This window comes from Abramis brama, assembly GCF_963993115.1.
Source record: "Abramis brama genome assembly, chromosome: 21".
Taxonomy (NCBI): domain Eukaryota; kingdom Metazoa; phylum Chordata; class Actinopteri; order Cypriniformes; family Leuciscidae; genus Abramis; species Abramis brama.
This window is the reverse complement of record NC_139983.1, coordinates 4,139,875-4,167,008: the sequence shown is the minus strand read 5'-3', so window position 1 is coordinate 4,167,008 and position 27,134 is coordinate 4,139,875. Positions and strand designations below refer to the sequence as shown.

The window sequence follows — 27,134 nt, the reverse complement described above, 5'->3', positions numbered from 1 at the left end:
GCAAAAACATCCACAAATCTCTTGATACGAGGAAGGAAAGGGGAGGAAGCGATGCATCCCCTGATAAATCCTGCATTTCCTCGCAGTCTCCACATTCCTCTCGCTGTGCCTCATGACTACAGTAGGGTCGTATAGGACAGAAATATTCTTAGTTTAAAGTCCCCCTGTGATGATAATCAAGGTCCTGTCGCATGAAAATTTCACTTTCTGAGTTTTTTTTTTGTTTTTTTTGTGATTTTTGCCTTTTATTGTGACAGGAGTCAGTGTAGAGTTGACAGGAAGCGAGGTGGGAGAGAGACGGGGGACGTGATCGGGAAAGGTCCACGAGCCGGGACTCGAACTCGGGTCGCCCGAGCACAACGGCGCTACATGTCGGCACACTGACCACGAGGCCATCAGCGCCGACCTTTATGAGGTTTTTTAACATTAATATGAGTTCCCCTAGCCTGCCTATGGTCCCCCAGTGGTTAGATATTTTGATAGGTGTAAACCAAGCCATGGGTATTTTTGAGAAAATGAAAGCTCAGACGGGCGAATCTGGAATATTCCCTTTATGTCGTCATTAGGGGAAAGGTCACCTCCCCTTTCTCTTCGCCAGCAAAAAGAATTTGGCCCGCCCATGAGAAAATGAGTTGCACGAGCGCGATATTGTTTTTTCCTCGAGAGACATCAAGGCTTGCAAACGAGCGAAGCATGGCAGTTGCTCAGTGTTTGGATGTACAAATGAACACAAAAGTAGTTCCTTCATCCGAGCCTCTGAAGAACCGTGGGTTATGTGAATTTCTGATGTGCAATTGTTCAAGTTCAGACAGATAATCTTTCTCTCATAATCGTTCAATACTGTTTATGCATCAGTAAATCAAGCCAGTGACTAAACGATCGTCGAAACTTCACATCGTTTCTCTTGGTAAGATGAAAATAATCTTATTTAAACTGTGATTAAAATATAAACAGAAAGCGATCAAAGAACAATCCCTTTCAAATCGCCCAAGCTGTCAATCACACAGCGCAAGTTTATCTGGACACTTGCCAAAACTCGTTATGAAATCAATGACGCTGTTACACTGCACAACGAAGCTCTTACTGTACTTACCTCGTGTTTGCATTGGTGAAAGCATTAGTGAGAGTGCAGAAACTGCGTTGCAATGATCTTCATTCACGCGATCAACAGGCTGTCATCTGCTCAATGCTCATCACTGCAACCTTTTATGTGATGGGAATAGATCTAAATACTTTAAAAACTTCTCACGATTCGTTAATCCCGATAGCTGTAATAGTAAAAACGTATAATAGCTGTAATAGTAAAAGTTTTCGAGAGAGTTCCACATGTAATGCTAGCTATTTCATATGCAAACATGTCAGCCAATCACAGCAGTGGGCGTTTACACTGAAGTCTCACAGCAGCCAATCACAGCAGCGGGCGTTTACACTGAAGTCTCACAGCCAATCACAGCAGTGGACGTTTACACTGAATTCTCGCAGCCAATCACAGCAGTGGGCGTTTACACTGAAGTCTCACAGCAGCCAATCACAGCAGTGGGCGTTCACACTGAAGTCTCACAGCCAATCACAGCAGTGGGTGTATACACTGAAGTCTCACAGCAGCCAATCACAGCAGTGGGCGTTTACACTGAAGTCTCACAGCCAATCACAGCAGTGGGTGTATACACTGAAGTCTCACAGCCAATCACAGCAGTGGGCGTTTACACTGAAGTTTTGCAGCCAATCACAGCAGTGGGCGTTTACACTGAAGTCTCACAGCAGCCAATCACAGCAGTGGGCGTTTACACTGAAGTCTCACAGCCAATCACAGCAGTGGGCGTTTACACTGAAGTCTCACAGCCAATCACAGCAGTGGGCGTTTACACTGAAGTCTCACAGCCAATCACAGCAGACACGCCCCTTCAAACAGAGCGTTCAAATCAGAGGCTAAAATCAGCCGCAGAAAAATGCCTTTTATTTCTAAATTATGACAATTTTTGATCTAAAAAACATAACATTATAAGGGCACCCCAGGAAACATTATAAAATAATCCATGCCATAGGACCTTTAATGTTGTTTATATGTCTATGTGGTGTTTTTAATATGCTTTCAGACAAACCATGTGTAAATTCATAAGTCGACAGCATTGCTGAGTATTTTCTCCTTAAAACTGCAGTGAACCAAAGACAGTCTCAAAAACACGCTTTGAAATCGCTGGTGTTTCTGACGTCACAAACTACCTTGTAACCAATCAGATCAACGTGTGATCGTCAACCAGTGGATCTCTGAGCTGAGTGAGTGAGTGAGTGAGTGAGTGGAGGCGGGGCTCATTTGCATATTCATGAAAATCACGTATACTAAATGAGGCAAGGGTGTCGAGTTACATTCAAGATATTTTAAGGCAAGAAGAATGTTTTTCAAGGAAAAAACTTTTAAAAATGTAATTTTGGTGATCAAAGATGAGCTTTAAGGGATAGAATGATTGACTACAGGAGGACAACCTTTTAGTTACTGGAAAAGTAAAACTATGCTATTCCATACTGAATTTCGGTCAATTGATGCTCTGAATAATAATAAACGTCTGAAAAAAGACTTAATGGCTTTGTCATAAATGACTGATGCTTTTTAAATCAAGTGTGAAAACAATGAAAGAATCTGTGAGCAGCAGCAGAAAATACCAGGATGACGGCAACATCCCGGGAACGAGCCAAACGTTCGAAGTCATTTCCTGTTTGCTGAAAGTCCCCCCCCCCCCACGTCACAAACTGGGCTCGACATGCATGTGCAACCCCACCTAAAGCCATAGTGGAGAATCTCTATCATCGTTTTCCCTCCAGCCCCCGTTACAGTTCCTCATGACTAACCAAACGCTTGGAACAACTGAGGCTTTGGTCGAGAGGACTCAGATAAAAGTCCTGTCTCAATGATGTCATTTTGAGCTCGCTTAGTTTTTAGGGTTTCCGTTTCACATTCTAATAATATACACGCTCCCTTCGCCAGTATTAGTGGAGGAGTGTGTGTGTGTGTGTGTGTGTGTGTGTTTCTTCACTGCCTTAAGAGGGCAGGGTTTCTTTTGGCCAGCACTCACACTATGACACACTGCAGATTCTTACTCTATTATAGACTCTCAGCATTTGCCACATAGTCTGAACAAAATGTGCCCTGCTTCATTTAAGATGTCTCCACTTACTCTTAAGAAATATTATGATTTAAACAGCACTGCGAAGGGAAAACGATTGAAGGCCCTGCCTCTTGAGGAGGGGATGGTACTATATTCAGTCTCTGAAACATGACTTGTGTCGTTTTGTATGATGGAGAGACGGCAGACAAAAACTATCATTTTCAAAATCAATTGCAGATGGGTCGTCTGAACGCCTGGACGCTTCACACAGCCTGTGAAAGCAGTGTGTATGTGTTGTAGTAAGCTACAAAACGCCAGTGATTCTGGTGGGTAAAAGATTGTGCTTCTTCATAGAAAAAAAACACTAGAATATAAAGTTAAAAATTCCTTTAATAACATGCTTATCAGGAATGGGCCATTGAGATTACAAATTTGACAGTCGAGAAATGCAATTGTGTGTAAAAACAGATTTAGTGCTTTAGAAACATGTGATGTCAACCCTCAGTTATGAGTATAACATTATATAAATGAAAACTAGAGATGCACAGATACTAAATTCAGAATGATATCTGCAGATGCCGATAGTTGGATGAAAAACTCTCACTATACAGGGAACCCTCTCATTAGGTACACTATAATAGCACAGGTTAAAAGTAACAACAGAGGTATTATATTCAACTTATTTATTTTCAGATATAATATTTACACTCAAATAAAAACTCAGTTGCACATCCAGTAGTTTTCATAAACACTTCTTCATGGCAAATTTATTCAAACATACATATAATTAACAGTAAATAAGCTCTTCTCTAATGTTTTTATAGCTAACTAACGAACTGTGAAGACTGGATAACTTTCCTGAGGTAAATGCAACGGTAGGCTAATTGATATTGTTTCACAAGCTGTTTTATTGACGTCTGTCCGCGGATGAAACACTGATTGAGTGATTAAATGAGGCCAATACGGTAAGTTGTACTGTATCTTTCAACATACCTTCTGATGTTCATGCATGTTTTTTGAGACGTAATTTGTATTAAAGTGGAATGAAAGACTTGCGCTACAGCGATCTGCCACGTCACATTAAAGTCCCTGTAAAGGCAATTCTAAAAAAAAAATTCTAAACACATTATAAATGTTAGAAATGTATTGCTAAATCATATTACAAAGACTGTGAACTGTGAAGTACTGAATTGTGGAGTTAGACCATTAAACAGTTTTTCACCATTGCTGTGTTCCGGATTTTTTGGGCGGGGCTAAAACGGGGGCTCGATGGGGCACTGGAGCCCCTGAGCTCCTGGACACGCCCCTACTTGATGATGCACTGGAGCCCCTGAGCTCCTGGACACGCCCCTACTTGATGATGCACTGGAGCCCCTGAGCTCCTGGACACGCCCCTACTTGATGACGCACTGGAGCCCATTCACATCAGTTTGCAACTCAATCGTGAGTTACTGTCAGTACTATTAGTTACTACATCCTACAGTTTGCTAGCTAGCTATGCCTTCGTCACGGAAATGCGTATAACCTGGATGCGATCACGTACAAAACAAATCGGTGTCCTTATTTAAATGTCCGAAAAACTATCATATCAACAAGAGGTGGATTAATTTTGTGAAGAGCCACCTTGATGGAGAGCTGAGGATCACCGCCAAAACCCGCCTCTGTAGTGATCATTTTACACGGGATAGTTTTATAAACTTTCGTCGGAGACAACTGGGATTCACTGATAATCCGCTGTTACTGGTGAATGGGGCCGAACCGATTATCTCCCGTCGCGCCGACAACTGGTGCCATCGTTGGCAGTGCGTGCCCACCAATCAGTGTAAGCTGCCTTGTGTGCTTATGTTATAATTATAGTAGGTAGTCCACACTCGAACATGTATGGCTTTGTAAAACAAATTAAGCTGCTAGGAGCATCCATTCCGGCTGTAGCGGTGACAGTTGAGTGTGGCGACAGTAGCGAGGTTTCCCGCGAGTGGGCGTGGTTTCAGCGCAGCCAGCGGACACGCCCCCAGCGTTTGAGAGCAGAGACTACTGCTCATTTTTTCAAGATTTTGATAGCTTATTTTATGTACTTGCCGGCTTTTTTATCATTCAAATTTGGCTGGGTTGCTAATAACACATTTTTCTGTGCTGTGACAAACTCAGAACACATACTAAATTTTGACTTTACAGGGACTTTAAAGAGCGTCAAAAAGCCATTTACTGTTTGAATTTGGTGATTAAATGTACATAATTTGAAAGCTGAGACTTTGTTTCTTATCAGCAGAAGTAACAGAGCTATTTGTGATTATTGGATGGGAGGCGCTACAAATGACGATTGGTGTAGGGCAGGGTTCACCAATCTCGGTCCTGGAGGGCCGCTGTCCTGCAGAGTTTAGCTCCAACCCCAATTAAACACACCTGAACCAGCTAATCAAGGTCTCACTAGGCATACTAGAAACTTTCAAACCGGTGTGTTGGAGCTGGTTGGAGCTAAACTCTGCAGGACAGCGGCCCTCCAGGACCGAGATTGGTGAACCCTGGTGTAGGGAATCGCAGATCTGGCAACCCTGGCTTGAACTACGTGTGATTCATAGAGTCAAATAAAGCCTGCATTTCAACGCTATTTTTGAACTGTTAAAGCATTATTGTTGCGTTAACTTGCCCTAAATTCAACCCCAGAGAGATTTTCCTCACACACAGTGTGAGTTGCAGTCTGACACGTTTCTCCGCAACTTTTTGATTGACAGTATATAATCGGCCCTGATCATCGGCTGTTTTTAAACAATCTGCCGATGGCCGATAGAGAAAATAATAGCTTTTATCAGCCGATAATATATTGGTGCATCTCTAATAAAAACTGTATTAGTACTTTATTCGAACTAGCTAAAACCTCAGCATTAAACACACCGTCTTAAACATAAAAAGCTAAAATAAGAAATCAACTGTCACCCAGGTCTTAGTCTCCCACACTTGACTTCTTTACGTTTCTTTTCTGAAGCACAAGTTGAGTCAAAATAAAGAAGTGCAGCAGGACCAATCCCAGCCAAATCAAGTACACTTCAAAACGAGGGACATACTGTTCCTATGAACTGGCAAATAAAGCCATCAAGGCCCCGGATCATTAATTATTAAATAGAATCTGCTGAAATGCTGTTTCAGGAAATGAGCACTGTAATCAATGAGAGAGTGCTTTCCTGGCATTCCCATTTATTCTATTACAACATCAAAAACCTTTCGATGTACAGGACAGAGAAGAGATGAGCATGGGCGACTATACTGAGGCTGTTGAAGGGTGGGAACAAACTTCTGAACTGGCTGGATCAGGAGAGTAAATGCTGAAATTAAGTGTTATTTTATGCGTTTTTGAAGACCTGTTAATGTTTAATGTTCAGTAATGTTTGACATTTGAAAGAGTTTCTTTTAATGTTGAAGTTTTTATGGTTAGGTTGTAGATGGCTGTGATATCCAATGAGCAATAGTTTTGCTAATGCAAGTGCAGTAAAAATATCTTTCTGCTTGTGCTCTTACTAGTTACAGACGGTCTTTTAATTGTACAACATAACTGAATGTCAAATGCAAACTTTAAAAAAAATCTTAAACATTTTATTCCAACTTGCCAAGGCAACATTTCTCATTTTCATTTAGTTAAATTGATGGACTAAAATAACTAAAACTAACACAAATTAATAAAATAAAAAACAGAAACAGACACAACAGAAACTTAAAAAAGACAAAAAACACTAACTAAATAACTAAAACTTTACCCAAAATTCAAATAAAAACTCAACGATACTAAAATGACACTGACATGGACTTTTCTTGCGTTACATTTGATGCAATTTTCAGGTACAAGTCAATGCAAAGTCCTTTTACTCTGAAAAGGGGTTGGAACTTTTAATTTTGAACTCTCAAAATGCACCAAATTGATGTATTTAAAGTCCCCCTGTGGTGAAAATCCAGCTTTCAATGTTGTTTATATGTCTATGTGGTGTTTTTAATATGCTTTAAGACAAACCATGTGTTAATTCATTAGTCGACACCATTGCTGAGTATTTTCTCTTTGAAACAAAGACAGTCTCAAAAACATGGTTTGAAAATCGCTGGTGTTTCTGTCAAAGTAAAGTGAACCTGTTGCACTTTTCCTCTTCTTAATTAACTTTTTAAATGAACATGAAATTTGCAATGCATTCAAACTAGGGGTGTAACAATATATCGCAAAACAAAAATACAACAATATGTATGGTGGATAGTTCACACAAAATGAAAATTACTGTGTGAGAAAAATGTTTAAGTTTACAGAGTTTTAGAGTCAGCACTACATTAAACTAGGGATGCACCGATCCACATTTTTTCATTTCCGATCCGATCCCGATACCTGAATTTAGATATCGGCCGTTACCGATACTATTCCGATATTTTTGTTATCATTATTGTTTATTTTATATGATGCTGAAATAAACTTCTCTCAACATGCAAGTATGATATGTATGTAGGCTATGCATGTATGTCCCAAAAGGCAACTTGAGGTAAATTATAAGGTCAGAAAAGGAAGTAAAAAAACAGGAAATACTGTTAACAGGAAAAATCCCATTCTGAAAACAAATATGCAACTTTAAGGGTTTCAAATTGATTGTAAAGTCTTGAAATATAAGAAAAGTGCAAGTGTAAACAGCTTTACACACACACACACACACACACACACAATCTGAAGGGTGATCCTCGCTCCGATGCAGTAACTCTCTCGATGAATGCTCGATCAACATCAGCATCTTGCGAACAGACGGATTTCACCTCAGACGCGCGTCAATTTCGCACTGGACGCGCGAATGGATTCAAAATATTCAAGCGTCCAACTAGACGCGAATTTGACGCGCTATTCGCGTTTGGTGTGAACGCACAGTAACGTAGTGCTTTTTTAAATGTTTGATTGCGTTCGCTGTGTTGTACGACGCGAGGGAGCTTTAAAGAGCTCCGAATCACGGCTTTGCAACCATTGCATTTAACATTAGCTGCTAGCTGTCTTGCTCTGCGGCGTTTCCAGTGTTAAGTATTTACACAAAGCGGACATGTGGCTAGCCGCAAACTGCGGAACGGATTTCTCTCATAACTCTGTGTCTCATTGAGCCGCGCCTCCGTTCAGGAAATCCATTCCGCAGTTTGCTGCCAGCTAGCAGACTCGCCGGCGGGAATGACTTTGAGTCATTTCAGCAGACAACATTAAAGCGCAGACATGACTCATGGATATCGGACATCTCCGCAGGTTGGATCGGGAAAATCCGATACGTGAATTACGCTGGTATCGGGTCCCGATACCGATACTGGATCGGATCGGCCCCATCCCTACATTAAACTACTATAATGTTGAATATAATGTATAATAATGCAATGGGGGAATATTTGTGTGTCCTGATAATGCCAAATGTCTGATGTTACCAGTAAAAAGTGTCCTACATTATTTTAAACATATCTAGTCAGTGAAAGAGCACAGGCATATTCATCTACAATAATTCTGTATTTTCAGCTTCAGAATCATGAATATTTTTATTCTGGTGTTTCTATTGTCCTGTGCTTTGGGTTTCCAGCACCAAGTCACCTTGTCAACGTTTTCCCATATGTCTTGGAGTATCGCAATAATATCGTATTATAGTGATATGTATTGAATCGTGACATGAGGGCATCGTTACACCCCTAATTCATACACATCAGTTCCAAAGTATAGTGAAGACCAAACAACACACTTCATTTCAGCACACTATAATTGACCACTCTAAAAATGCTGGGTTGTTTTAACCCATGTTTGGGTCAAATGTGGAGAAACCCAAACATTGGTTTAAATTATTAAATAAAATGTTTAAACCTAACGGTTGGGTTTGTCATTATTTGACCCAAACATGGGTTGAAACAACCCAGCATTTTTTAGAGTGTAAATGAAGGACGTGCAGGACAGGCATATCATGTCAAGGGTAGAATGGATTTCATGAAACATAAACGCCAGAGGCCTAAGGCATCTTTGTCTTCTTAAATCAGGACAGACTGGTTGAGGTTACAGTTATCTTACAAGGACAAAATAAGTCACAAAGAAGAGTCATTCGACCCCTTTCCTCCAATCACAGAGATCATGAAAGCATGTGACGACAGTCATTTGAGAACAATTTAGAGGCGTCTGGTCTTTAATATGCATCAATATCACAGCAGGATGAAGGGAAAGATCAGTGGCAAACAGCTCAAGAGAAAAACAAACAACACATTTTAAACTGCAATCGTCTTATTCAGTCAGTTAACCCTGTCGTGCAAGACACAGCTTCTTCATTTTCAAAACGCTGTTTGAAAGCTGGCCGGACCGACACAACAACAAGCGTGTAGCCAATCAGCATTAGGGGGCGTATGACGGTGGAGGAGAGAGAACGAGCAAGAGGGAGATCTGAAGAAAGACTGTAGAAAGAGAGATGGCTGAGAGACATTACAAATGAGAAAAGCTCATAAGAATTAACAACTTAAAATATTAACAATGTTCAGCAACGACTTTAAGAAATAACATTGTTATTTTAATTGTTTACCGTAAAACTTCAAATAATAGCCGAGTCCCAAATAGACGCCTGTCTCTTTTACACGCCTGGTGTGGCTACAGGTTTGGATAAATAAAGGCCGGTCTCTAATAGAGGCCCGGTCTGTTTTTTAGTTTCGGGTTGTATTTAATCTTCTAAAACCCGTCAGATCGTCTGTTTAAGCCAGTTCTATGGAGCAGATTGCGCACGCAAGAGAGCCCTGCGCATCTGGGCGGGAGCTGTTAGCGCAAGCAAGGCAGGCAGAGTTAGCGGAGGCCGGAGAGGGAAGTGGAGGAGAGCAACGAGGAGGAGGAATTCACCAATGAACTTGTAGTTGAAGATCGCGCACACCGTATGAGAAGCGCAGCGTCGCGTCTAGGACAACTCGAGGTAGCGCACACCGGACGCGCACTTTGTCAGTTTATGGCCAGCAATATTGTTATGTTTAAGGACATTATGGAATTAAGATAATGTCTGTATAGGCCTACTATGTTATGATTGTACTGTACAATTAAATACAATCGTTGCTAAGTCTGCAGTCTGAACACTTTACCTCAGAGCGTCCATTAACTGAATGAAAATCCGATAACATCAGCAGTTTTCATCCACGCAGCTGATTTCTGTTAATGAATGCAAAACTGAATGTATATTGCAGCACAGGGTGAAGTCAGTATATACATTAAAGATGATTTGAGACAATGTGTACACTCACAGAGAATAATGTGTTGGAATTTTAAAGACGTGGCGCTGCGCTTCTCGTCTGGTGTGTGACCCCCTTTAGACATACGGAAATATAGTAGGCTAATTCTGACATTAACTGATTTGTTAAACACAAACACAGATATGATAACCTCCTACTGTCATGCTCATCTCAACACTAAATTAAAGGCCTGTCTCATATAGACGCCTGTCTCAAATACAAGCCGGTGCAGTTCGGCGATTTGGGAAAATAAAAGCCCGGGCTATTATTTGAAGTTTTACGGTAATTGGTAAAAGATCGCGATCTCGATTCAAACACCCAGGGAATCTTATTCCCAAATGACAACGATTCGTCTCGGTCTATTAAACCTTTGACAAGTACGATCACAGAGATCATTCAGATCTGCGTTCTGATCCAGAGAGAGCCGTTGTCATGTATAGGCTAGATCTAGGTCTTTTCAACCTCACAGTGTCGTTATTTTTGTCTTACAAATATTCATATTATCATCATAGAAGAACGGGGATGAAAGTGTATAGTTCAGATATAAACACTGATGCCTACAGAATCAAAATAGAGGCAATTACCTCTTGAAAATAACTTGGCACTTCAAATAAAGACTGGATCAGTTACATCATTACACCAGTAGGTGGCGACAAGTGACTGTTAAAAAATATATATATTTGTCACTGAATCATTCATTCAAGAGATTCATTCAAACCATAGAGTAATGATTAATGAAACAATGTAGGAAGAACTGTGATCTCAGTTTTGAAAAAAAAAAAAAATCGTGGTTCTCAATTTATCCAGAAATGACAGATTCCACAATATGTCAAAATAGAAGATTTTTTATTTAGCATATCAAGAGCACAAAGCATCCAAGAACTCTGTGCACTGCTGATCTGTGTAACCCTGTACAGCATGACCTTAACACCAGTTTCACAGACTCAACTAAACTGAAAGCAAATTGCATTTAAATATCAGTCGTCACTCTAATATGTCTTAGTAAGATGATATTTAAGTGCTTTGTTTTATGATCAAAGATCTGTAGTTTTAAAACATATAATGCAATGCAATACAATGATGATGATGATGATTGAGAGATGAACAAATAAACCTTCCCTCAAAAGCCTGATGATCATATTTGATACGCATGATTTTTCTATAAAATCATGTCTGGATAATCAAGTAAACCTGCTTCAGTCCAGTAAGAGTTCCTGTTGAAATATTACTAACAATGTAAAAGTTCATCAGCAAGCCAGTGCAGATTTGACAGCAGAAAGACACGTGAAGCTCGAGCGGAGGAGGACGTCTGTACAATTAGCCTATCCTAAAAGACTTTTACTAGATAAAAGAGTCTAAACTATCAATCAGAGACAGAAGGACTGTATTAGATCGTGTGCAAACGCAAAGTTTTGATCATGTTGATCATTTAGAGGCCTCAAAAATGACAGATGTAGGGTTAATGAGCCAACACACAACATTTCTCATCACCAAAACACAGTAACGAAGCACAAACGAGAACAACAACAACATTTTTAAGCAGGTATCTGCAGGCAGCATGTTTAGGTCACGAGAAGTTTCTCTGAGGGTTAATAGCTAACATGTGCTCTAAACTAGCACAACCACCACCACACATTCCTGGAGAGTTTACAGGGTTAATGCATGAGCATCATGGGTAACCGGTCCCTAATGACCACGGCTAGATGAGTTTTCTCACACGTTTACCCTCAAACAAAGCTGCTTTTTTTAAGATCTTTGGTCAAAGATGAAGGCAGAGCCACAGGAGGTCCCGGTGTGCCTCATTCACCAGCAAAGAGGAAAACAACAGATGCCACAGCTGATGGTTTACAGCAACACTGTTCAGACACTATAAAGTGTCAAGCATTCAAAGAGTTCACAAACACACCGAACATCCCAGCAACACATGCAGAGAATCCAGAAAAATGTACGTGTGCTAATAACGCAACGGCTCCACAAAGGGAGGATCAGTAGGACATGTGTTCTTCATCTTCGTCTTCATGGAGTGGGAAGAGCACGGAAAACAAAGGCTGTTTTGTTCTATAGCTCCAAACAACAAGGATGAACTGCAGGGAAATCGTCAGGAAGCAAATTATGCCACATTTAGTCTAATATCATTCCAAACTTTTGTTTTCTAACCAAAAATAGATATCACACAATCACGTCCATTTAATAAAGCAAGAGAATAACCGTCTGTTAAGGGTTTTTCATTAAACGATGACGCATCTATAGTACATGATGTCCGATATAAAACTTGATTCATGAATTCTGATTGGCTTTCAATGTAAATCGCTCATAAGTTGGGAAGAAATCGTTCCGAATCCTCATTCTATTCTCATACACTCCTAAAATTAAGCTTTCAAAACCTTTTTTTTGCAGTGATGCCATAAAATTCCAGGTCTTTCAAGGACTTTTCAAACACTACTTTTTTGGTTTTCAAGGACTACAATCATTTATCAAAGAATAGGCCTATCTTTATTATCTTTCCAATTCTAAAAAAAGGTAAATAGATAAATAAACTAATAAAACAAAATGCTACAAATAAAGAGCAGCACATGCAATGACTGTGGTAACTTTAACCATTGAAAGGTTATTATAACAAATATATTTCTTTATTCAAACTGATTTCTTCTCCCATGATGAATATATGAATATGATTGACCTGAAGAATAAAAAACACTGTCATATACGAGGATGCTTATGAGCAATATCACGATCATAGCCATGCAAAATGGCTGCAGCGTTAATATTGTGTCAAAAGATTGTTTTATCAATAATATTAAGCAATAATTTCACGTCTTTTAATAATTCAAGCACTTTTCCAAGTACCTTTTCATAAATATGGCTGTTTTCAAGGGTTTTCCAGGACTTCAATATCAAAAAGTCAAATTCAAGCACTTTAATTCTTTATGAAGCACAAAATAACCATTTTAATAATCTAAAAGAACCCTTTTCCACTATAAAGAACCTTATACAAATTCCACGAATGTTGACGGTTCTTCATGCAACCGTCAATGCCAATAAAGAGCCTTTTTTGCAAGAGTGTAGAATCAGTGTGATTATTAAAACAGCCTGATTATTCAACCGAACCACCACCGAAAACATACAAAATCATGGACAATATAATCATGGTTGATGATAATGACCACGTTTGCTATTATGGCTCAGTTATCAGTCAATGCCGATAGTTTTAAAATGAACAAATATCAGCTAATTAAACAATCTGGTCGGAATATGTCAGTCAATTATTACAAATAATGAGAGAACTCCTGCACTGTGAATCACATTAAACGTTACGCTTGGATGTGTGGATGCAGTGTGTGATGAGTTACAGCTGAATCAGTGAATAATCATGCGTGCGCCGGTGTAAACCACAGTTGGCATGAGCATCACTCGGCTCAGCAAACTCAAACGAAGGGTGGGAACCGTGTACGTACCGAGTTTCTCCACGAGTTTGAGCATCACCCCGCCGATGTGGATCTCGCCGGTGACTCTGAGAGACACGTCCCTGTTGAGGTCCGTCACATTCATCTTCAGTTCCCAGGTCCCGTCTGCGTAGCAGCCGTCCGGCATCCGGATCCCGTCCAACGCCATCCTTTAAAAACAGCCAAAACATCACAAACATGAGGATCTGAACTCCAGCAACAAGTGTCCAGCCGGTCAAAGGAAAGCAAAGCTCTTGAGAGTGAGACACAGATCTCAAAAGCTAGTGAGCTGCCCATCTAGACAACGTGTTTGGACATTATAGAGAGCTAGTGATGGATCTTGAACGATCCGTTCTTTTGAGCCGGTTGAACCCGGTTCATATGAAGTAACCGGTCGAGGTGGTTCATTAATCAAACTGAAGTTGTAAGAAAATAAATGTGTCGTGCCATCATTACTTGATGACGTAAGGAACAGATGAATCGGTTTATGAACATTGAAACGAACTATCCGAAAGAACCGGTTCGCAGAAAATGAATCGAATCACTAATGACAGCACATGACATTTTGAGTTAAAGGGTTAGTTCATTCCTCAACCTCATGTCGTTCCAAACCCGTAAGACAGAAGACAGAGAGATGCATTATGGGGACTCAGTTGCCACATCTGTTTGGGGGGTGAATGTCTTTTTTTTTTCTCAACCCCATTTTATGGTTGTTTTGTTCTAATTTAGTTGTGTTCATCTTCTAAACACAAATGATCTTTTTAATGAAATATGAAAGCTTTCTGTCACTCCACTGACAGTCTACGCAACTACCACTTTCAAAAACATAATTTACCACTTTATTTACAAATATTAATCTCCAATGCGCATTCACGAGAGCACCACGGCACACGCGTGTTGTGTTGATGCGAGAACAAACGTTGCTGTGTAAAGGTGCATTGGAGATTCATATTTGTAAATAAAGTGGTAAATTATGGGGGGGGGGGTTTGCGCAAACTAAGCACTCCTGTCCATACATAAAACTGTGGTTAAGCCACTGGAGTCACATGGATGACTTTAATGATATCTGTGGCTTGACAGTGGTAGTTGCGTAGGCTGTCAATGGAGGGAGGGACATTTCTGTCCCTCCCTCCATTCTCTTAAGATTTCATTAAAAAAGATCTTCTTTTGTGTTTAGAAGATGAAGGAAAGTCTTACGGGTTTGGAACGACATGAGGGCGAGGAATTAATGACTGAATTTTCATTTTTGGGTGAACTATCCCTTTAATGCCAATGTGCACAGATAAAATAATACTTCATCAATGCTAAAATGTGTAAATAAAAGCTCTTTAGCTATGTCAAGTGGATAAGGGTATTAGAATTACTATATATTCAATTATTATTTAATTTTTGCAACATATTGTAATGTTTGTCAAGTTTAAACTGAATGGAATTGGTATTATTTCTAGAAGCCTGTGTGAACTAAACGCAGTAGATGAATCATACCAGCCGCCTAATTTAATAAACTACAACAAAATTTCATACTGGAGGTTTTGATGGGTTTTAAATTCAGATTTTAACGCTAAATATGATATTAAACCTGTAGCTCGTGCGACTAACGGTCAATCTCTAGTCTAGGCTATAGGGCTCGGATGACGTCAGCACAGCCCCGCTCCAAATGCCAACTAAATAAAGACAGCCAGTTCAATGAGAGAAAACACACAAACACGACCACGAAAGTTAGTTTACTCGCTTTTTTGGTCGGATACGAGAGTATGTAACACAAAGCAAAGTAACACGTTAGGGTTTGAGCAGGGAAACAGTGAGATTTGTATCCAGAGTTGTGGAGTAGCTACGCCAGACAAATCCCGAGAGGAGAGAAATCATAGCGTTCACTAACCTTCACAAATACGCCGAAACAAATCCACAAAACACCACTTCACTTCCCAGAACTTCAACAGTCTGCGCGTTTTCTTTCCTTCGACCGCGTATTTAATCCTATCATGAGGAAGGTTCCCGAAAAAGAAGAAAATCGCCGAAGTCCAGCGACGAGCTCCTGGAGGGGTTTGCGTTAATGGAGTCCAGCGGCCGTTCTCTCTCTCTCTCTCTCTCTCTCTCTCTCTCTCTCTCTCTCTCTCTCTCTCTCACACACACACACACACACACACACACACACACACTCTCTCTCCTCCAGCCCGCCCTCGGATAACGTCACTCATTCGCTCGCCATTCACTTCTACATGATAAATAACATGTTTCTTGTGGATACTAACGTAGCATCAGTTTATTTATTTATTTATTTATTAAATAATAAGTTAATTAAAAATTGACTAAACCATTTGTTTATTTTTATTTGTGACTGTTTTAAAAAGCGCCATTATATCGTTGAGAACATTACCCCAACGAACTTTGGCTAAGGTTATTATTATGAACAAACGTTCTTCCAGTAACGTTAATAATATCGTCCGTTCAAAGTTAGCTAGTCTTTAATAATGTTCTCAAAACGTTAACATATATATATTTTTTTATTTAGCCTATAGGCTATTCGTTCGTGGAACGTTTTCGTAAATCAATGGGAATGTTAGCAAAACGTTCTTAGAACATATTTTTGCTGTAGCTGCAGATTATTATTCCTGTATTCATATTGGTTTTAATTTGGCCATTTAAAAAAAAAAAAATCATCTTTAAGCACTAAGAAAATTACAAAATGAATGCAAATGAAAGTGGAAACCTACTGATAGATCTTGTTTCCCATCATCGTTCACTTCCTCATAGATAGATCTATTTCTAATGAATATTGACTTCAGTTCACTTTTCTTTGAAAGCCTGACCAATTATCCGTTCTGAATGGGTTAATTGTGTTAAACGATTGTGATCACGCTGATAACAATCAGTTAACAGTAGCCTAATAAACTACACAATTGTCGAATTAGTGATTCACAGCTTTTCTATGGGAGTGAATCCAGGAGTTAACAGGCCATCTGGAATATTACTACACTACTGGAGTAGGAACTGCCTTTTATGGGAATAAAATGTGGTTATAGATACCTATGGTTGACTAGAACTGCTTTAAGTATAATTTACACTGAATCTATCTATCTATCTATCTATCTATCTATCTATCTATCTATCTATCTATCTATCTATCTATCTATCTATCTATCTATCTATCTGTCTGTCTGTCTGTCTATCTATCATCTATCTATCTGTTTGTCTGTCTATCTATCTATCTATCTATCATCCATCTATCTGTTTGTCTGTCTATCTATCTATCTATCTATCTATCTATCTATCTATCTATCTATCTATCTATCATCCATCTATCTGTTTGTCTGCCTATCTATCTATCTATCTATCTATCTATCTATCTATCTATCTGTCAATCTATCTGTCTGTCTGTGTCTATCTATCTATCTGTCTGTTTGTCTGTCTATCTATCTATCTATCTATCTATCTATCTATCTATCTATCTATCTATCTATCTATCTATCTATCTATCTATCATCCATCTATCTTTTTGTCTGCCTATCTATCTATCTATCTATCTATCTATCTATCTATCATCTATCTATCTGTCTGTCTGTCAATCTATCTGTATGTCTGTCTGTCAATCTATCTATCTGTCTGTCTATCTATCTATCTATCTATCTATCTATCTATCTATCTATCTATCTATCTATCTATCTATCTATCTATCTATCTATCTATCTATCTATCTATCTGTCTGTCTATCTATCTATCTATCTGTGCTCATTTTCTTTATTCCGGTTTGCTAGATCTAAAATATTTAGTTATATTTTTTTCCTGCATGAACTGAAGTAACTTGTGATGGAATTAAGTTTTTTTTTAAGCTAATACTTTTCAAATGTAAAAATAAATGAATACAAAATAAGGATATAGTCCGGCTCAGATGCGAATCGTCTGCATGAAGGAATGTGTGCCTGAGCCGTGGATCTGCATCAGAAGAATGTATAATGTGCCTCCTCTGTTCTGCCATTGCCTTTTTAGGCTGTGTTTTAATTAGCGTGTAAACAGAGGCAGAGCAGGGAAATGAGGAGCTGTGTGTGTGTGTGTGTGTGTGTGAGCAGTGATGACGAGAACTTACTTAATGTGACTCTGAAACTGTAGAATTGTTTCTGAAAAGTGCTCTTATATTGTTCAAGAAGGAGAAGGTTGTTGATCAGCTCATAATCACTGCAGTGCTGGTTCCTCTTAATGTGTGAAATTACAATTTTTCTATTTGGTCAATAGGACGTAACAAAGATTGTATCTAAAGACATAAAAAGAACAATATAGACCCATTTACTCACTCTAAACGTATGCAAAGTGAATGCAAATCTACTGTAAAAGGAGTTGCACTGAAACAAGGATGTGTTGCTGGAGAATAATAACCGCTGCCATCTAGTGGCCAACTCTCAACAACAGCTGAACGACTGCAGACACGACCATCATCACACACCAGCTACAGCAGCGCTGTCTGTGCAGGGACCGGGCTTCAACAACTCTATTATATATATATATATATATATATATATATATATTATTTGAGCACTGAAAAGAGCAGCAAAGTTCAAACAAAGATAATTTAAATGTTGCTCCACTGCTATGAACAAATACATGAATACACTTTGTAGCCAAAAACAGGTAAACTTAAGTTATTTATTTCTCTGTCTGACATGAGAAACACTGAAGCACATGACTGAAACCAAACATGGAGAATAGCATTTATATATTTACAGGAAAACACAAAATTGCTCAGATGTCACTGATATAACGTTACACAGGTAACCACACTCAAACTCTCTCTCTCTCTCTCTCTCTCTCACACACACACACACACACACTCAAACTCACTCCCTCTCTCACACACACACACTCTCTCACACACACTCACACTCTCTCTCTCTCTCTCTCACACACACACACACACACACACACACACTCAAACTCTCTCTCACACACACACACACACACACACACACTGATTCCCAACCTGTAGGATGTTGATAAGACTTAGCTTTGTTTGTGTATAAACCTGTAAAACAGAAACATAAAACTTGTGTAATCCGTCCACACACAAGTTATCGTTATTGATTTATGTTGACTTTCTCCTCTTAATCTTATATGACAGGCCTCCAATATCCCATGTTTGCATTGTATATTATGAATATTGTTTGCTCTTTGAAGAATCGATTTGTTCCTCTTGTGTGAGTCACTCTGGATAAAATCATCAGCATTTCTCATACTTAGTGATTCTCACTGAAAACAGCAAAAACATCCCAGATTTCATTTATAAATAACACACAGTGCAGCCTACAGACATCCAGTGTAACATGTTTCTGTACTTGATAAAGTTTATGATGGGAAACACAGGTATAATGGGCACAAAATAAATAAACACAGATAACGTCAGCCATGATGTTCTCAATCTCTCGAACATTTCACTTCTTCTTCACTCCACATCTTGGACATTTCTGCAGTTAAAGTGCAGGAAGAGAAACATGTGACCTATAGTGACTGAAGCTCAAACGCTTCAGAGGAACATCAAACTACACGACGAACAGTCTTGAGCATCACGTTCTCCATGAGCCGGCTCCTACAGTCTAACAGTGTTGTCATTCGTGGCACATATAAACGCTAAAACACAGTACAATTAGGGAGTTATGATGCACCGCGGACTAAATAAAGACATTGATTTGACCCACACACGTTCTTTGGACTTACATTATGTAAAAAAATATTACAGTTTCTTAATAACGCGATTCAGCGCTGCAGGTTTGCATAGTCCAGCCTGTGTCCGTACGGGAAAGGCTTCGGGAAGAGACTCAGAGGCACCAGGTGTTGTTTAAAGTGTTCGGATGGACCGGATGGGTCAGTCTTTATTGTGTGTGTTCTGTTGCCTGTATATGAAGGTCAGGAGGAACAGGGCCACGTCGTGGGAGGTCCAGTAGGCCGTGTGTGAGGTCACAGCTGACCAATAGCGGCTCTCCACCAGACCCTCCCGAAGCTCAAAGTCCATGCGATGCTCCATCTCAACTGGGACACACACAACAACCAATCAGCAGCAGAAGGAGAGTCATTTCCAGGTGAATGATCCTTCCCTCACAGGTCAAAATGACCCCAAGCCATAAAATTATACTTACTTTTTTTTTTCTTTTTTTTTTAAAACTTATTATATTTCATTTTGATAATATTTTTTCTATTTTTTAATGCAATTTTTTGGGAGATTTTTTTTGTTTTACCTTTAAATTACTAGATTGAATCAATAAATAAATAAATAGTAATTAAGCACATTCCTCACATTCTTTCAACTTAAATTCAAAATAACTCACAATTTCATGCGTAACCCTTTTAATTCAGCTCTAAATATCTTACACTGGGTGTGTTTGCGACCTCTTGTGGAAAAATAATAATATAACATGATATTTCATGACTCTAGAGATGGCCTTATAGCTCTATATGGAGTAAATGAGCGGTTCCTCTGGGTCCTAAAGTCAGCTCTCTTCAGTATGCATTCAGATACATGTGTAGACATTATAAAATTATTTTTTGGTAAAGTTTTAGCATTTTTAGTTTGAATTTTGAGCATTATTAGGGTTTTCTATGTGTCCTGAAGCATTCCTCACAGTCCATTCATTCCTAAAGGGGGTCAAACTGACCCGCGAGCGAAGGATTTGTTACTTTTTAAAATTTCAACTACAAAACTCCTTGAATCTATAAAAAAAAAAAAATGATGTATTCATGGTTCAAGTGCGACAAAAGTCATGAGGTCTTGGGTATGGAGCTAGAATTGTCTCTTTATTACATGCGAGAAAATAAATGATCTGAGAGAAGAAAAAAAGTTTGAGAGAAAAAGTTATCACACTGATAGCAAAAAAGCATTTCATGAGAGAAAAAAATGAATATTTGAGAGAAAAAGTTTTCATACCAATAGCAAAAAATAATAATATCTGAGACTAAAAAAAGTTTTGAAAGTATTTTCTCATAGAACATAAATATAAATTTGAAATTTTTTTAATTATTTCTGAGAAAAAAAATCTCTCTCAAAATTATAGGGTCCGAAAGTTTGTCGTTTTGTTGCTATGGTTACACACACACACACACACACACACACACACCCCGTTGGCGGTGCGCTCAAAGTCATCTGTCAGTTGTGCAGTTACCCAAAATCTCCTGAATGAAGTTAAAACCCATCATGTCACTGGATGAAATCGACTAGCAAAAATACAGGAGGCTGCCTTACGAGTGTGTGGAGGATATTGTCATTTCGCCGTAAGGTTTTTTATTTTTTAAATAAGAGACGATCTAGGGCTGAAATGTGTTTTTTAAATCAAGTGATCAAAGTGCTCGTTGCCGTTGCGATCAGTGGCGCGGATTAAGGTAGTGGACCATTAAGGTATACGTTATTCAAATAGGCGAATCTATGTATTTAGTCACACGAAAATTCTTGGCACTGACAACATATATTAGGCTACATCTCATTAAATAACAACTTAAACCCCATGTAGCCTACTATTTAAATCGATTGCTGGACATCGTAATGTTATTGTACATATATCTGATATTGATATTGCCCCCCGTATATTCACCAGGCCCACCTATTAATGACGTTCTGAACTGTGCTTAAATAAAAAAAATATGTTTTTTTGTTGTTGTGTTTTTACCATTTTATATATTTACATTTATATTTATATTTATATATATATATATATATATATATATATATATATATATATATATATATTTATATTTATATATATATATATATATATATATATATATATATATATAAGGAATAATTGACGACAGGCCGTTGAATTATTAGAAAAATAATGCACACCCGAGGTGGTAATGCGGTCACGACGCGAAGCGGAGTGGCCGTTACACCTCGGGTGTGCATTATTTTTCTAATAATTCAACGGCCTGAAGTCAATTATTCCGCTTATACTACAGTTACCACACCTCGAAACATTGTTCAGATTATGTATTTCAAGACGTTTGTAAAGTTTTTGTCATTAAAACGCTCTTGTATGTGGACTAATTTCTTACGCATCTAATCCCATGCCTCCGTTGCCAATTCCAAAACGTCATTTTAGAGTTAGTAACGGAGGTTTGAGCCACTGATAGCAGACTAATGCTGGGGACACACGACTAGCTGACACATTCTCTGACTGTTTTCATCGACTGCAGCAGATTTTAAACACCGACTCTGAACACAGACTGAACGCGCTGAACACGCGTTTGGACATGATCAGTCATAAGTAGCCTATCAAATTACATTCATAACCGGCCTTAAGTGTGTCCCCGGCTTAATGCAGTTATTAGAGAGAGATGATGCAATAATGAGACAGAAAAGCATGTGCGTCATTATTATTATTTATTTATTAATTCAATTCGTTTTAATTAATTTGTTCATTTTTTTTCTATTATTGACAGATGACAGTAGACTAGCCAAATAAATGAAACACAAAGCCCTTTTAACAAGTAGGCCTATCAATAATTATTTATTTGTTAAATTATCTGCAATAAAAATCCGTGCTGCAGGACTATCCATTTATTTAGCATATTCAGTTTAATTTTCTATTGATTATATAGGACTATATATACTTTATCTATTAAAATTAAATTGCATGTTTCCATTGATTGTGAAGCTAGACATTGAAAATTGCAGATCAAGCGCATGGGGCTAAATGTTTTTTCTTGTTATGAATTGTATCCTATTTTCCGTTATTACAGTTGACTACGCGAAGTGATATGGAACTGTAATGCGGTCAAGACCTGCCTGGAACTACTTTAGCTGTGCATTTCCCTGAAAATAATGCACACCTTAGAACGTTTGTCAACCAATCAGATTCAAGCATTCAACGGCCCTGTAGTATAAAGAAATATAAATATAAATTCCCCCGAAGCCCCCTAGCTTTTGTCCCCCCCAGGTTCAAAATTGCTCCTACGCCCCTGATCTTACCCAAACATTGGAGTGTCCGTGCTCAACTAAGGCAGAGGCGGCATCTATGCCGGTGAACCGAACAATGGTGTAATGATTCAGTTCGACTCCCAAGACAAGACGATGCTCACCCGACTGGCCAATAGGAACGTGGCCCCGCCCATGACACAATTTTCACAGCGAAAGCAAAATCCTGACACACTTTTTTTTTTTTGAGAAAATGTTTTCACACTGATAGCAATATATATTTGAGAGTTTTTTTCAGAAATAATTAAAAAAAATTCAAATTTATATTTGTTTATGTTCTATGAGAAAATACTTTCAAAACTTTTTTTAGTCTCAAATATTATTATTTTTTGCTATTGGTATGAAAACTTTTTCTCTCAAATATTCTTTTTTCTCTCATGAAATGTTTTATTGCTATCAGTGTGATAACTTTTTCTCTCAAACTTTTTCTTTTCTCTCAGATCATTTATTTTCTCGCATGTAATAAAGAGACAATTCTAGCTCCATACTTGGTACTCTGATGAACACTCAATTTAAAAAAAAATAATTAAATAACAAAAATAAAAGGGTCACATTGAGCCGAGGGAAGGATGAGGGTTTAGGTCAAACACACACTGAGATTCAAAAGTTTGAATTGTTTAAGTATAGTTTATACTAGTCATGGAAATGTATTTGTATGCTTCTGCATAAATGTTACATTTTATTACCTTTTTTTTTCTAATTGTAGAATTGTTTAAAGCAGTGGTTCTCGATGTTTTTTTCTTGTTTTGTAACACTAAATTTGAGCCTCTTTTTTTTTTTTTACTTTGTTGTAACTTTATTATGGTGGCATTATTTTGATCAAAAATAGAGTAAAAACTGAATATATGTGTGAATATATTGTGTATTAAATTAATTAACCACGATTCAGTTTGTGATTTCAGAATGTTCAAGAACTGTGCTTAAATAAAAAAAATATGTTTTTTTGTTGTTGTGTTTTTACCATTTTAATTTAGATTATTAATTTAGAGTTTTGAATAGATATATATACACTGGTCAAAAGTTTGGAATAATTTAGATGTTTAATATATTTTTGAAAGAAGTCTCTTCTGCTCACCAAGGCTGCATTTATTTGATCAAAAATACAGTAATATTGTGAAATATTATTACAAATTTAAAATGATAGGTTTTCTATGTGAATATGTTGTAAACTGTAATTTATTCCTGTGATCAAAGCTGAATTTTCAGCATAATTTCTCCATTCTTCAGTGTCACATGATCCTTCAGAAATGATTATTTTTGTGAAAACTTTCCTCAGGATTCTTTGATTAATAGAAAGTTCAAAATAACATTATTTGTTTGAAAAATAAATTTTGTGTAACATTATAAAATGCCATTACTGTCACTTTTTATCAATTTAATGCATCCTTGCTGAATAGAAGTATTAATTTCTTTCACACTACAGCCTGATTCATCATGTCACCACATCACACACACACCGCTGGCTGTACACACCTGCTGCATCGAATAAAGAGGAGGACGAGGATGGAGATATGGCTGAATATGAAAAAGTGCTTTGGCTGTCCTCACTGTCACACATCCCAGAATCCCCGGCTGACGGCAGGCTGGGCGAGCGAGAGAAGCGGGAGAATAGAATCCCGCCGATGCCCTTGCCGAGACTCGCAGCACCTGCACAAACACCAGGGTACAGATTAACACTGGGACTATTACTGTGTGTGAACATCTGTGATCCAGTTACACGCGAGTCAATGTTTTACATTCTAAAATGTGCCATAATTCACAGTATCTCTCTCTTTTTTTTTCTTTCTTTTTTTTTTTTTGCTGCTGCCTATAAAGTCCCCATGAAATCAAACTTGAATATTATTTTTTATGGAAAATTGCAGTATTTATAATAAATGATTTATCCATCCACATAATTTTTTCAAACGAATTCCTGTTCCTGGTAATCTTGAATCAGAATAAGTTCCTCTTGCAGCATCTTTTCTCTGATGATGAGGGCGGGGCTATAACCTGTCACTCACATAAGATCAGCCAATAGCAAACCACAACCATCGAATCAGTTCCCCACAGACACAATCAAGCCCCGCCCACATTTGATCTTTTTCCAGAAGCGTTTCACTCGGATATACAGCAGAATAGGGAAGAAAAGACTAACACAACTTCTGTTTCATGGCAACTTTAAGACTTCTATTAATGCAGGAAAGCTGAATGTATGTGGCAGAAAACAAAGCTAAAAATTAATTATAACATTTTAGGTATTTTCCCAAGGTCCTTAAAGTCCCTCTGTGGTGAAAATCCAGCTTTTAATGTTGTTTATACGTGTATGTGGTGTTTTTAATCTGCTTTAAGACAAACCATGTGTAAATTCATAAGTCGACACCATTGCTGAGTATTTCCTCCTTAAAACTGCAGTGAACCAAAGACAGTCTCAAAAACACGCTTTGAAATCGCTGGTGTTTCTGACGTCACAAACTACCTTGTAACCAATCAGATCAACGTGTGATCGTCAACCAGTGGATCTCTGAGCTGAGTGAGTGAGTGAGTGGAGCTCATTTGCATATGATAATTCGATCAAAGATGAGTTTTAAGGGATAAAATGATTGACTACAGCGGGACTTTAAAAACTGGCGTTGTCAGACCTCATCTAAAAAAGAGCAGTTTTGAGCAACTATAGACCTATCACAAATCTCCCCGTCATTGCCAAGGTAATAGAGAAGGTTGTTTTCAATCAGATGAGCAACTCAAATGACTATTTGGACAACTTCCAGTCAGGTTTCCGAACACACCAGGGCACAGAGACAGCACTGAGTGAGATATAACATTATATTTGGCTAAATGCTGACGCTGGTAACATATCTGTGTTGGTATTACCAGATCTCAGTGCTGCATTTGATACTGTTGAGCACAACACACTCCTCAACGGACTGGGAAGGCCAGTATTCAGAGGCAGAGGCTACCGTGTGAGCATAGGCAGTTATGAATCTGACTGGACTGATCTGACACATTGAGTTAAACACGGTTCAATCCCTGCGCCTCGACTCTTCAGTCTGTATATGCTCCCGCTAGGACAAATAATCCAAAACAACAATATTGCTCATCTCAGAAGGCACCCATATCTACCAATCTCCGTCACCAAACTCCCTGTGCCAGTGCTTAAATTAAATTCAGTCATGACAACTCTCAGGGTGTATGGCATGGTAATGGATATGACAATGTTGATATGTCTGGTCTTGGCGGTATAAATCTGCTACGCTTCTGCTGTTATTGCTGCTGCTATAGAGCAAGTACAGGACTTGCTATTGCCAATCCATACACAACACACTGCTGTGAGCAAGTAACACTTGCTGCTGCTGTACAATATAGTGTAGATGAATATAGTAATGAATTACTATGCTAACAAATATTTGAAGGTTGAGCAGCGAGCTCATTGGCTACTGATACAGCAGGAACCAATCAGCTGCGCCCTATCCACCTTATTCCTACACCCCATGCCGCTTTGCACGAATTATGGGTGTAACTTCCGTTAAACTGTAAACAATCAGTGAAACGCTCGCTCTATGAACGCAATACGTTAGAAAAGTGTCACAACGAGATGGCATTAATCTACTCACCCTTCAACCATCGAACATTGAAAGGAAATTTAAAAGTGTAAAACCATCAACAAGGTCTTTCAACAGACCAAATAACCCCGAGAGCGCGAGTCTTTCCACAGCAATAACGGACGGGTTAAATATCACTTTAGTAATATACATATCTGTATTATGTAACTTATGTTGCCTTAATCAAAGATGTTCATTAACTTCAGCATTGCGTGATACTATTTCAAAGTGATTTCCGTCATTTTGTCAGATTATAAATTGCATTTACCTGTGAAAACAAACCTGGAAAGAGACGTGAGGATTTGAGGAGAATAATGAGAGTGTCATGATTCTGCCATCTAGTCCTTGTCATTCTTTAATTCTTGTGGCAGGATCATGACAGACCCATATTTTGTGTGCAAGCACATGGCCTTTTGTTTGGGCCATGTGCTTGTGTTGTCTCGTTCCTCGTCCCGCTCCCTTGTTATCCTCGTTTTGTCATTATTGCTTTACCTTTATGTCTCCCTATTTAATCCCCTTGTGTTTGCTGTCCTGTGCCGGTTCATTGTTATTCATTGTGAAACCTTGTGAGTATCCTGTCAAGAGTATTGTCTAGAGAAAGTTCTGTTTTTGCTGTTTGTTTATCGTCTAGTTAGCCGTCAAGTCCTAGTCTAGATTAGTCTATCCTGTTTTGTTTTGCCCCCTCGTGGGTTTTGCTTTCCTGTTTATTCTGTCTAGTTGTATCAATAAACCGTGTATATTGCATACTGTCTGCATTTGGGTTCATCTCCTCCGCATCACCATAACAGAGATTATTTTGTGCATTCCAGTGAATTATTAATTGAATATA

The 27,134-nt window shown here is 38.5% G+C and overlaps 2 protein-coding genes across 14 annotated transcripts in view; both read right to left on the bottom strand.

The window, feature by feature from the left end:
• Window positions 1-15,938, bottom strand: part of fermt2 (FERM domain containing kindlin 2) — a 72,912-nt gene extending 56,974 nt beyond the window's left edge. For 2 of the 5 annotated variants that reach the window (XM_084096016.1, XM_084096018.1), the window contains exons 1-2: window positions 15,657-15,902; window positions 13,790-13,947 (exon numbers count right to left, since the gene is read on the bottom strand). In XM_084096016.1, coding sequence (XP_083952142.1) covers window positions 13,790-13,946 — 157 coding nt within the window. In that variant the 5' untranslated portion in view covers window position 13,947; window positions 15,657-15,902. Of the gene's footprint in view, window positions 1-13,789; window positions 13,948-15,656 lie in introns of all 5 variants that reach the window. The other 3 variants (XM_084096017.1, XM_084096014.1, XM_084096015.1) reach the window with 3 other exon arrangements.
• Window positions 15,939-18,401: 2,463 nt separating this feature from the next.
• The window catches only part of ddhd1a (DDHD domain containing 1a), a 37,988-nt gene continuing 29,255 nt past the window's right edge, over window positions 18,402-27,134 (bottom strand). For all 9 annotated transcript variants that reach the window (XM_084096174.1, XM_084096178.1, XM_084096171.1 and 6 more), the window contains 2 exons: window positions 24,201-24,374; window positions 18,402-19,792 (listed from right to left, as the gene is read on the bottom strand). In XM_084096174.1, the coding sequence (XP_083952300.1) occupies window positions 19,629-19,792; window positions 24,201-24,374 (338 nt within the window). In that variant the 3' untranslated portion in view covers window positions 18,402-19,628. The remainder of the gene's footprint in view (window positions 19,793-24,200; window positions 24,375-27,134) is intronic.